The 13,105-nt window shown below is 42.7% G+C and overlaps 1 protein-coding gene across 3 annotated transcripts in view; it reads left to right on the top strand.

Annotated features, from left to right (window-relative positions):
• Nucleotides 1–13,105, top strand: part of LOC133442158 (fibroblast growth factor 12-like) — a 67,790-nt gene that overhangs the window by 26,511 nt on the left and 28,174 nt on the right. For 2 of the 3 annotated variants that reach the window (XM_061720116.1, XM_061720114.1), the window contains exon 2: nucleotides 12,697–12,807. In XM_061720116.1, coding sequence (XP_061576100.1) covers nucleotides 12,697–12,807 — 111 coding nt within the window. Of the gene's footprint in view, nucleotides 1–7,725; nucleotides 8,204–12,696; nucleotides 12,808–13,105 lie in introns of those variants that run through there. The other variant, XM_061720113.1, reaches the window with a different exon arrangement.

Below are 13,105 nucleotides of genomic sequence, written 5' to 3'. Positions count from 1 at the left end.
AAAGTCGAAATTTTGACAAAAAAGTCGAGAAAAAAGTTGACATTTTGAGAAAAAAGTCAAAATGTCAAGAAAAGAGTCGAAATTTTGAAAAAAAAAGTCGAAATCTTGAGAAAAGAGTCGAAATTGTGAGAAAAAAGTTGAAATTTTGAGAAAAAAGTCGAAATCTTGAGAAAACAGTTGAAATTTTGAGAAAAAAGTTGAAATTTTGAGAAAAAAGTTGAAATTTTGAGAAGAAAGTCGAAATTTCGACAAAAAAGCCGAGAAAAAAGTTGACATTTTGAGAAAAAAGTTGAAATCTTGAGAAAAGAGTCGAAATTTTGAGAAAGAAGTCGAAATTTTGAGAAAAAAAAAACAAAATCTTGAGAAAAGAGTCGAAATTTTGAGAAAAAAGTCGAAATTTTGAGAAAAAAGTCGAAATCTTGAGAAAAGAGTCGAAATTTTGAGAAAAAAGTTGAAATTTTGAGAAAAAAGTTGAAATTTTGAGAAAAAAGTCGAAATCTTAAGAAAAAAGTCGACATCTTAAGAAAAGAGTCGAAATTTTGAGAAAAAAGTTGAAATTTTGAGAAAAAAGTTGAAATTTTGAAAAAAAGTCGAAATCTTGAGAAGAGTCGAAATTTTGAGAAAAAAGTGGAAATTTTGAGAAAAAAGTTGAAATTTTGAGAAGAAAGTCAAAATGTCGAGAAAAGAGTAGAAATCTTGAGAAAAAAGTCGAAATCTTGAGAAAAGAGTCGAAAGTTTGGGAAAAAAGTCAAAATTTTGAGAAAAAAGTTGAAATCTTGAGAAAAGAGTCGAAATTTTGAGAAAAAATTGAAATTTTGAGAAAAAAAAAACAAAATCTTGAGAAAAGAGTCGAAATTTTGAGAAAAAAGTTGAAATTTTGAGAAAAAAGTCCAAATCTTGAGAAGAGTCGAAATTTTGAGAAAAGAGTCGAAATTTTGAGAAAAAAGTTGAAATTTTGAGAAAAAAGACGAAATTTTGAGAAAAAAGTCAAAATGGCGAGAAGAAAGTCGAAATTTTGAGAAGACGGGCCCCAGGGGGGCGGGGACGGGGGGACGGGCCCCAGGGGGGCGGGGACGGGCCCCAGGGGGACGGGCAGCTGTGTTTCCTCGGCCTGTCAGCACCTCGTCCTCCGGCAGCGTCTCGCTGGAGTCGGGTTGAGGGTTCGGTTACCGGGTCCCCGACGTGTTTGTCCTGCGTGAGGCGGGAAGGGTTTTTATGTCTGTGGAGTCTCAATCCAGGATTCCTGTTACTGACTACGTTTCCATCAGTCAAAGTTCGGGTTATTGCTAATAATCCGGTTACTGAAACATTGGGAATATTCCGTTTACATGGTAATTAATCATTTGGGATATCTGGATCAAACCAACGACGCACGGAGAACGTGATGATGCAATTCCCTTCATTTCTGCTTCTTCTTCCTGGATCCAAATTCAAAACAAATGCTGCTTCAACTTTTCTCTCACCTTCTTGTAAATCTTCTATCCCGGTACTTTCTACCGTCTACAAATGCAGAAATGTTCATATCCTTCATTACATTTATGAAGTGATTAGTCTCCTCCTGGTCTTGGTTTCTCCGTGTTTAGAAGAACTTCCTGGACTCAAAAGACCAGGATTCCTTGTGAACAGAGCATGTGCAGAAAACAACTTCCTGTTCCGTTTGATGGGGATATTCCGTTTGGCGTTTACATGACCAAATATTCAGGTTTAAAAGGAGTAACCCAGGGCTCATATTGGGGTTTTTAAAAACCTGAATATGAGCAAATTCGGGTTATTCAAAGGGGTTATTGGTGTTTACATGGCCGTGTAACCGGGTTATTGATCATATTCGGGTTTTAAAAGGGTTATTGATGGAAACACAGTCATTGATACAATCTTGCAGCTGATTTGATGCATGTAGAGTTTATAGCTAGTGCTAATTCTCTTCCACAACATTATTGCAGTACAATATCAAATTCTTATCCATCAATTCAAAAGACCATACAGTTCAATAATACAATAATACAATATTGTATAATGATATAAAACCTTCCCTCTCCCACACAAATATACACTATTTACTGATGAGCAGTTTAGGTTTTTCTTTAAGCAGGTTTTAGTTTTGGTGATGAACATGATCAGACTTAGGTAGTAACGAGTTACATTTACTCTGTTACATTTACTTGAGTAAGTTTTGGGAAATGTTGTACTTTTAGGAGTAGTTTTGAATCACTATACTTTTTACTTTTACTTGAGTAGATTTGTGAAGGAGAAACTGTTCCTCTTACTCCGCTACATTAGGCTACGTTGAGCTGTTACTTTTCTTTTATCCCTTTTATCCGCGTACGTGTCAATCTCACGACATCACTGGGTGATTCTTTGGGAAAAATGTTTGTTTTTGCATGTTTTGTCACATTTACACAGACTCAAACACACACAGAGTTTCTATGAGTTCATGTTTGTTCTAGTTCTGCTGGTTAAAAAAGAAAAGTACAAAGGCTGGAAATTTTGTGCTACTTGTGCTTAATTTATTTTTTTATTCTGTTTTATTTATTTTATTATTTATTAAAGTACTTGAATTTACTTTAAGCTTATTTCAATTTAAGATAATTTTATTAATTGTAATTTATTTTATTATTTTATTAATTTAATTTGCCTGAAAATGATTATTTTGTACTTTTGTCTGTTTGAATGGTTGTGATAAAAAATAAATCAGACGTTACTCAACAGTTACTCAGTACTTCAGTAGTTTTTCACTACTTTTTTAATTTACTCAAGTAATTATTTGGATGACTACTTTTTACTTCTACTTGAGTAATATTATTCTGAAGTAACAGTAATTTTACTTGAGTACAATGTTTGACTCCTTTACCAGCTCTGAACGTGTTAAACTCTGAGATGGATTTAATTCCAGAGTTTACAGCCGACTGTCCCAGAGTTTTCCTGCAGAACGGGATTCTGCAGTCGTGGTTTGACTTTGAGGAGGTTCTGGTGACTCTGTTGCTGTTTTGGGTCGTATCAGAACTCGGCCCAGAACCGGGTTCAGGTTCTGGCCCAGAACCGGGTTCAGGTTCTGGCCCAGAACCGGGTTCAGGTTCTGGCCCAGAACCGGGTTCAGGTTCTGGCCCAGAACCGGGTTCAGGTTCTGGCCCACATCAGCCGGCGTGGCCTCAGAGACCGAACAGGGTTTGAGATTTGTTCTGTTTTTATTTAAAAGAAAGACAAACTTTTATTCCCATTATAAAATATTGAAATGAAGCCATCAGCAGAATCAGGGCTGCAGTTCTCCCGGCGGCCACCAGAGGGCGGCGCTGCTCCATTAGCACCAGCAGAACCAGTAGAACCAGTTACAGACTCATTTCAATAGAGCAAGATTCCAAAAATAAGATTATTCAGAAATTAATTTAGCATACAAAATAAAAGCCTTCTCATATAACCTAAATTAAAAGCAGATTTATAAAACAATACTTCACAATAAACGAATAGCAACCTAAGAAAATACTTTTACGCATTAAATATGGCTTCATACAATAAAAGACTATATATATATATATATATATATATATATATATATATATATATATATATACATATATATATATAATATATATATATATATATATATATATATATACATATATATATATATACATATATATATATATATATATATATATATATATATATATATATATATATATATATATATATATATATATATATATATATATATATATATATATATATATATATATATATATATATATATATATCACTGATTCTTAAGAGTTGGGACAAAACATGTCCTACATAGAAAAGTCTAATTCATATTGAAAATCCAAGAAATTCATCATGGTTTACATACTTACAAAGTTCAATCTAAAGGAACTGTGTATACCTATGTTCTTTTTATAACGCATTTTACACTTTTTCTGTGTGAATTTGTTTAAATGTCTGGTCTGTAGTTAAGAGGTCCATGTTATTATACCTGTCCTCAGTATTGACCCACCCAAAAAACCTTTAAAAAACTCTATGAGTGTGCAAATATATATATTAAATAACAAAGAGTGGTCTTAAATAAATAAAACAATACATAAAGTGAACTTCAAACAATATTTTCCCTAAAATTCTGCCTATCAAAGTTCTGTCCTCAGTTTCTGTCAACTCCGTCAGATTATTTTACAATCCTCACTAAATCAGAAAATAAAATGATCAGCTATTTCCCTGAGGAGCCTTTCCTCTCCCTGCCTGTTCTGAATGCTACGCTAACACTCATACTCTGGTAGCTTTAATGCTACGCTACCAATCATACTCTGTTAGCTTTAATGCTACGCTAACACTCATACTCTGGTAGCTTTTACATTTGATATTTTAGACCAACAATGTTGATATTCCTCTGGTCACAGCTGGAACATCAACACCGTCTCTCTGTTATGATAATGTTTTTAAACAGTATGGATTGAATTAAGGTATTTTTAGTAAGTTTATTGAGACAGCTAGCAACTGAGGAAAAACCAGCTAGCTGCAGTGAACAATATATATGTTTTGGCGGGAAAATACATGCCCTTTTGTCGACTCCGTCACACGTCGACTCCGTCAGACGTCGACTCCGTCAGACGTCGACTCCGTCACACGTCGACTCCGTCAATGTCAACTCCGTCAATGTCAACTCCGTCACACGTCGACTCCGTCAGACGTCCACTCCGTCAGACGTCCACTCCGTCAATGTCAACTCCGTCAGACGTCGACTGCTAATTTAATATCATTTGTGAACATAGTAAAGAAAAATTTAAATTGTAAACTTTTGAGTGTGTCTGACGGAGTTGACACAAATCAAGTTCTAAATTAAAGCATGTTTTTTTAAAGTGTTTTTATTTAGAACCTGTTCCTTTACATGGTTAAATAGTTAAGACCCTTCTCTACAGAAATATACAGTTCCAATGAATATAGTGTGCATTTAAAAAAAAGATTTTTAAAACCTGTTTTGTCCCTTATCTCAAGAATCCCTGATATGTTAAAGACAGAGAAAACCTGGTTTTCAGAATAGGTCCCCTTTAAATAATGAAACCTTACAAAATAAAAGCATGTCACACTAGAATAAAAGTGTGCAATTTCAAAATAAAAGTCTCCATCAGATGTTTGTGATACTTTTAAGATAAAGGAATTTAATTTCAGCTCCAGGACGACGTCTGACCCCCAAAAGATTTATTCTGGAAGAATTTGGTAAACACCATAAATACCGAGACCAGAACCTGGTCCCGGTCATGTGACGGGTTCTGAATCCGGACCCAGAGACGGGGAGACGGAGCTGCTGCTCGTCCTCCGTCCCGGTCTGCAGAGACCAGGACACAAATACCCGCCAGTAATTAAAGACACTGACCTGGTTCTGCTGCCGGGAGTCTAGCCTACATTCAGATTCTGACGGGGCTGGACCAGAAAACCCAGATCTGGACCAGAAACCCACATCAGGACCAGAGTCTGAAACCAGGAGGACGAGTTCTACTAGTCCTGCGTCTCAGCTCGGACGTCTCGGCTCCAGGTCGAGGTTCTGGCCCGACGACTCCAGGGAGACGACGGTGTCGGATCGGCCGGCTGGAGACCGAGGTTCTGGAGACGTTTGTCCCCTCAGAGGGCTGAGCAGCTTCTAACATCTGTCTCCAGAACATCTGTCTTTAACATCTGTCTCTAACATCTGTCTCCAGACCCAAAGTCTGGCTCCACGTCGTGCTTGAAACGAGGCATCAATCCCGTTAACTGGCTCATATCAATGATAATACAAATACAAACAGCGGAGGAGAAGATGCTTTGTGCGTGCAAGCGTGCGTGCAAGCGTGCGTGCAAGTGTGCGTGCAAGCATGCGTGCGTGCATGCAAGCGTGTGTGCGTGCAAGCGTGCGTGCGAGCGTGCGTGCAAGCGTGTGTGCGTGCGTGCAAGCGTGCGTGCGTGCAAGTGTGCGTGCGTGCGTGCAAGCGTGCGTGCGTCCAAGCGTGCGTGCGTGCAAGCGTGCAAGCGTGCGAGCGTGCGTGCGTGCAAGCGTGCGTGCGTGCGTGCGTGCGTGCGTGCAAGCGTGCGTGCGTGCGTGCGTGCGTGCGTGCAAGCGTGCGTGCGTGCAAGTGTGCGTGCGTGCGTGCAAGCGTGCGAGCGTCCAAGCGTGCGTGCGTGCGTCCAAGCGTGCGTGCGTGCAAGCGTGCGTGCGTGCAAGCGTGCGTGCGTGCAAGCGTGCGTGCGTGCAAGCGTGCGAGCGTCCAAGCGTGCGTGCGTGCGTCCAAGCGTGCGTGCGTGCAAGCGTGCGTGCGTGCAAGCGTGCGTGCGTGCAAGCGTGCGTGCGTGCAAGCGTGCGTGCGTGCAAGCGTGCGTGCGTGCAAGCGTGCGTGCGTGCGTGCAAGCGTGCGTGCGTGCGTGCAAGCGTGCGTGCGTGCAAGCGTGCGTGCGTGCGTGCGTGCAAGCGTGCGTGTAAGCGTGCGTGAAAGTGTGCGTGCGTGCGTGCGTGCGTTAACAGTGTAACTACACCGGTTCAGCATAAGTACAGTAAATAAAAAGCTGAACGGGTCCGGGTCTTCCGGGTCTTGATGTTTCTGCTCTCACATCCGGACACTGAGACCGAGAAAAGGGGGAAATGCTCTGCTAAGAAATGCCAGGATGTTAGCGGCATATACTGTCGTCATGGTTACAGATGACAACATCCAGGATAAGATCTACTATCAACCACCCAAAGTACAACCGTACCACCTAACGCTAACGCTTAACGATGTCTGAGTTCTGGTCCCTGAAGAACTGATGCTCAACAGCCATTGGCTGGTCTGTAGTTTGAGGGGGCGGGGCCTCTCTGATGAGGTGAGCTGCTTCTTCTGCTCATGTCTTTCCCTGTTGGCATTGTGTCAGCCGTCCTGTCTGCTGCTGGGACCTCAAACTTTCCTCTCCGTCTTACGGATTAACCTCCAAACCTCCAAACTTCCAAACCTCCGGCTCCTCCGGCTCCGGCTCCTCCTCCGGAGGAGGTTCCGCCTCTAACGGGATTAAAACCCCGGCGTCCTCTCGCTGCCGCTTACAGCCGCTCGGAGGAGATGCATCTTTGATCGGACCGGGGGAAACGACACGGGAAAACCGGGAAACCGGGAAAACCTTGGACTTAACGGAGGCGGACCGGTCCGGCGGTGGTGGGAGAAACCGTGAAACATCAGGCGGAATATATTTTTAGGAGCTTGTTCTTCCACACCTCCACCTCCTCCTCCATCCCTCCATCACTCTCTCCGCTGACGGCTGCTCTGTCTCTCTCTCTCTCTCTCTCCGCTCCCTCCCATTCAGCAGCTCTCAGGCTGCGAGGAAGAGGAGAGGAGGAGAGGAGAAGAGGAGGAGAGGAGAAGAGGAGAGGAAGAGGAGGAGAGGAGAAGAGGAGAAGAGGAGAGGAAGAGGAGGAGGAGGAGGAGAGGAGGACCAGAGGACCAGAGTCTCCGAGCTTCTCGTCTCTGCTGGATCTCTGAGCTCCGATTCCTCGGGAAGTTGAAGATCTGAGCCCGGACCGGCGGGTCTGAGACCCTGATAGGAATCCACCCGGACAGAAACGTCCCTCGTCCCGGTTGGAGCTCCCAGAAGTTCCCGGGGGACCAGACGGAGCTCCGGAGCGCCGGAGCTCCGGAGCTGCTCCACCGCGACTCCGCCAGGACTTTGGTCGTCCTCCAGAAGGATTCTGGGACTCTGGGGCTCCTGAGATGCCTGCTGGTGTTCCCATTCCTCCGTAAAGTTCCCGGTAGTTCCGGTTCCTCCGTAAAGTTCCCGGTTCCTCCGTAAAGTTCCCGGGGCTCCGGTCCGGTCCGGGGATGGTCCTGGTGGAGGTCTGAGGGGGGCCCCGCCCCCCCGCCATGTCCCTGGACTGACCCGAGACCAGAACTCCAGACCCAGACCCGGGGCAGGACCAGGACCCGGACCCGGGCCTGGACCCGGGGCAGGACCCGGACCCAGACCCGGGACAGGACCAGGACCCGGACCAGGACCCGGACCAGGACCAGGACCAGGACCAGGACCCGGGGCAGGATGGCGGCGGCCATCGCCAGCTCCCTGATCCGGCAGAAGCGCCAGGCCCGCGAGTCCAACAGCGACAAGGCGGCCACCAACAAGCGGCGGTCCAGCCCGTCCAAGGACCGCTCGCTCTGCGACCGCCGCGTCTTCAGCGTTTTCAGCAAGATCCGCTTCTGCAGCGGCAAGAAGAGGCCGGTCCGCCGGAAACCAGGTGGGTCGGGGGGGGGCAGAGCCCAGGGGGCGGGGCCAGAAACCAGGGGGCGGGGCCAGAAATCAGGGGGCGGGGTCAGACCACCAGGGGGCGGGGCCTGGTGGGGTCAGGGGGCGGTCCACCGGAAACCAGGTGGGTCGGGGGGGGCAGAGCCCAGGGGGCGGGGTCAGACCACCAGGGGGTGGGGCCAGGTGGGGTCAGGTGGGGTCAGGGGTCGGTCTGCCGGAAACCAGGTCTTTACCTCCACTGGATCCCCTCAAGGTTGTGTTCTTCACTCTTTTTTGTTTATTCTCTATACTAATGGGGTTTGGTCGCCAAGTTGCATTCTGGGACGCGGCGGCCATTTTGGCAGCGCTGTGAGTGTAAACAAACAGCAGTGTCATTACCCGATGTGAGTCCCTACCCGATTTGAGTCACACATGCGCAGTCGCGTCCAACATCATCGGCCATCTTGGAAAGCAACATACGGCAACACCACTGGGACAAACTGTCATTACAGAGCTAGAAAGGGTGATACCCTTGTCTGTATAAAAATATTAGAGTGCACATCAAACAGCAGATAAATCCTGGCCTTTTTTTCATTACCAAAACTTTTATAGGAAATCCAAATCCAGCTCTATGAATGTAAAATGATTGTAATGTAAAAAATGTGTTAGTTTATACCATTCCCATATATATATATATATATATATATATATATATATATATATATATATATATATATATATATATATATATATACACACACACACACACACACAAACACACACAAGCACACTACTCACAATAAGTTAGGGATATTGTGAGAAACTATTTTATTGTCTACATTTTTGGGGCAATATTAAACTAATGAAAATGGTGTTTCTTCTCATTCATCATTAGTAATATCAAAGGGAACTTTTACTTATTTCATTAAAATTCAGACCAAGTAGGAAAAGCAATCATGTAAATAATAATATCCCTAACTTATTGTGAGTAGTGTATATCAAAACAAGTGTGTGTTTAGATCTTGTCTATGAAGCCTCTCCAAATGGTGTTGCCGTATGTTGCTTTCTAAGATGGCCGACGATGTTGGACGCAACTGCGCATGTGTGACTCAAATCGGGTAGCGACTCACATCGGGTAATGACAAGCAGTGTGGTAGCACGGAACGCAAAAAAAAAAGTTAAAATGTCGGAAAGGAACTGTAATTTACCGGGATACCTTAAAGGGAACCTATTATAGCATCTAATACCTATTTTAAACAGGCCTTGAATGTCTTCGTACACAGCGCGCAGTGGTCGGAAGAGCAGCTAAGTTAGCTTCCAACATGGCGGCTCCGCCAGGTGATGACGTCAAGACGACCAAGCCCTATATTTTCCAGAGTAGCATGGAAGAAAAATGCATCTTTAAATATGCAGACAACTCTGTCCCCGTCAGCCTGCTGAGGGACGATGAGACGGGCAGTTATTTCCTTCAACTAAATATCTCCAAAACTAAAAATATGCATGTCAAAAAAAATATGCAAATCAGCATAAAAGGTTTCGGCCGTGGAATGTGTGGACAAGTATAAATATCCTGGGACCGTTATAGACGGAAAACTGTCTTTTGTGGAAAACTGTGATCCGTCTATAAAAAGGCAAACGCTGTCTCCACTGCTGAAGGAAACTGTCATGTTTTCACGTTGATAAAAAGCTGCTCACCACGTTCTATAGATGTTTTATTGAATCTATAATCTCTTTTAACTCAGTGTCCTGGTTTGGCAACTAAAAAATATAAACTGGCTTAATCAGATTGTCAGGTGGAACAGTGAGCTAATTGGAGCCACAACTCAACTTAGAATTTTTCATTTTTTTAATTTATTCTTTATTTCATTCATTAAAATAAAACAAAACAGTTCAATATATTTACAACAAATCTCTTTCCTTGAATGAAAGGGAACAGAAAGAAGAGTCACTTATTTTATCTGTCCCTTTTTCCTAAGAAATCACATTTCAATTAATGATTAATGATAATAATTTTTATATAATAATTTTTATATAAATAAAATATAAAAAATATAAATAAAAATATAATATAATAATTTTTATATAATAATAAAAAAAATTACATATTACGCAATTTAACAAAAAAGACTTTCCAATAAACGTAATTTAAAAAAACAACAAAAACAAAACCAAAACTACAACAAAGTTATAAAAAACAAAATATCTGTCGTTAAACACAGATAGTCGTATTCTTTTTTGATTCAAAGAAAAGAAATATGACAATGGTGCTAAAAAAAGAGACAGAGAAAAAACAAAACCCACCTAACTCAACAATTATCATGATATTTCTTCATCAAACTGGCGTTTATTATTCTTTTAAATGTAATGTTTGATTTGCATTCTTTGGCTTCTGTATCCAGATTGTTCCATAAACTGATTCATTTTACAGAAACACAACGTTCCATTAATTTGGTCCTGAATTTTGGTTTTGAAAGCATCTTTACCGGCAGCTACAGAGACTCCCTTCTGGACGGAGGTTTAAAATGCCTTTGGGCAAAATTAAAAAGGTATCAATGTAGTTTTGTCCCCTCAGCTATTAATGCCGTGAATAGGACATGATTTCTCGACCTCCATCTACGTCTATTTATTTATTTATTTATTAGGGCCTATTGCATCTGAAGGAATTTTATTTATTTTTCTTTTTCCTTCTACCGACGAAACGTGCCCCAAAAGTCACCAAATGTATCACCAAGCCAGTCCTGGTGAAAAATGTGATATTTAATGGTTTGCATTAATGGGCGTGGCCTAACGGCTCAACAGCGCCCCCTAGAAAACTTTGTTCCTCAAGCCCCACAATACGGTTTGACGTACATGCACAAAAAACGGTACACACCTGTATCATGTCACAACTTAAAGAAAAGTCTCTTGGCGCCATGGCCCAAACCCAACAGGAAGTCGGCCATTTTTAATTAATCGTGTCATTTTGGCGCAATTTATGCCATTTTCAATTGTCGTACTTTAACGAACTCCTAGCAGGATCGTCCGTTCCACATAAAACTTGCTCAGGAGACACAAAAGACGTTAACGATGAAAAGTTATCAAAATCGCCAAGTCTGCTGCAAGTCTGAAATGAGAGAAACAGGAAAACACACAATGAGACAAAACCAACAAACAGAAACTAAACAGGCAGAAACACAAACAGCAACCAGAACAGGTCCCTGAGACTGAATCAGGACTAGACTACTGAGATTATCTGGTGATTATCTGGTGATTATCTGGTGATTATCTGGTGATTATCTGGTGATTATCTGGTGATTATCTGGTGATTATCTGGTGATTATCTGGTGATTATCTGGTGATTATCTGGTGATTATCTGGTGATTATCTGGTGATTATCTGGTGATTATCTGGTGAATATCTGGTGATTATCTGGTGATTATCTGGTGATTATCTGGTGATTATCTGGTGATTATCTGGTGATTATCTGTCCCCAGAACTGATCCATTAACAATCAAACCAAACGGATGCTCCATGTTGGTGATTTGATGATTGATGATGCAGTTTAATACCGAGGTGTCGTCTGCAAACTCAATGATGTTTTATTATAAAACTGAATCAGGACTAGAATACTGGATTATCTGTCCCTGAAACTGTGTGAGTGTGAGTGTGTGTGTGTGTGTGTGTGTGTGTGTGTGTGTGTGTGTGTGTGTGTGTGTGTGTGTGTGTGTGTGAGTGTGAGTGTGAGTGTGAGTGTGTGTGTGTGTGTGTGTGTGTGTGTGTGTGTGTGTGTGTGTGTGTGTGTGTGTGTGTGTGTGTGTTTGGGGGGGGGGGGGGGGGGGGTAGGTGAGTAAAGTGTGCAAAGTGACTACAAGACTTTACCTGAACTCCAACTACAGTGTGTTCATGTGTGTGTGTACATGTGTGTACTAACCTCCGTGTGTGTGTGTGTGTGTGTGTGTGTGTGTGTGTGTGTGTGTGTGTGTGTGTGTGTGTACATGTGTGTACTAACCTCTGTGTGTGTGTGTGTGTGTGTGTGTGTGTGTGTGTGTGTGTGTGTGTGTGTGAGAGTGTGTGTGTGTGTACATGTGTGTACTAACCTCCGTGTGTGTGTGTGAGTGTGTGTGTGTGTGTGTGTACATGTGTGTACTAACCTCCGTGTGTGTGTGTGTGTGTGTGTGTGAGTGTGTGTGTGTGTGTGTGTGTGTGTGTGTGTGTGTACATATGTGTACTAACCTCCGTGTGTGTGTGTGTGTGTGTGTGTTTGTGAGAGTGTGTGTGTGTGTACATGTGTGTACTAACCTCCGTGTGTGTGTGTGTGTGTGTGTGTGTGTGTGTGTACATGTGTGTACTAACCTCCGTGTGTGTGTGTGTGTGTGTGTGTGTGTGTGTGTGTGTGTGTGTGTGTGTGTACATGTGTGTACTAACCTCCGTGTGTGTGTGTGTGTGTATTAACCTCCATGAGTGTGTATTAATAATAATAATAATAATAATAATAATAATAATAAATGATTGTGTATTGTGTTGCAGAGCCGCAGCTGAAGGGCATCGTGACTCGTCTCTTCAGTGAGCAGGGATTCTTCCTGCAGATGCAGCCGGACGGAACCCTGAGCGGCTGCAAGGACGAGAACAGCGACAACAGTGAGTCCCGCCGCAACCCCCCCCCCCCCAACACACCCCCACAAACCCCCACAAACCCCCGTAAACCCCAACACACCCCCACAAAGTTCACACAGTTTACAAATGAACAGTTCACGTTCATAGTTCACCATTTTTGATTGGGAATTAAAACAGCGAGTGGAAAACTCTTTTCTCTATTTCCTATTTGTTTCCAAGGATACTGAAAACAAGGATTGGACAAATGGGGGGATATAAGAATACTGCACATGTGCAGTAATAAATGAAGACAGTTGTTTCTGGTTCTTTTGTTGATCAGATT

This window comes from Cololabis saira, chromosome 4 (genome assembly GCF_033807715.1).
Source record: "Cololabis saira isolate AMF1-May2022 chromosome 4, fColSai1.1, whole genome shotgun sequence".
Classification (NCBI taxonomy): domain Eukaryota; kingdom Metazoa; phylum Chordata; class Actinopteri; order Beloniformes; family Belonidae; genus Cololabis; species Cololabis saira.
This window is presented reverse-complemented; position numbering and strand designations above follow the sequence as displayed.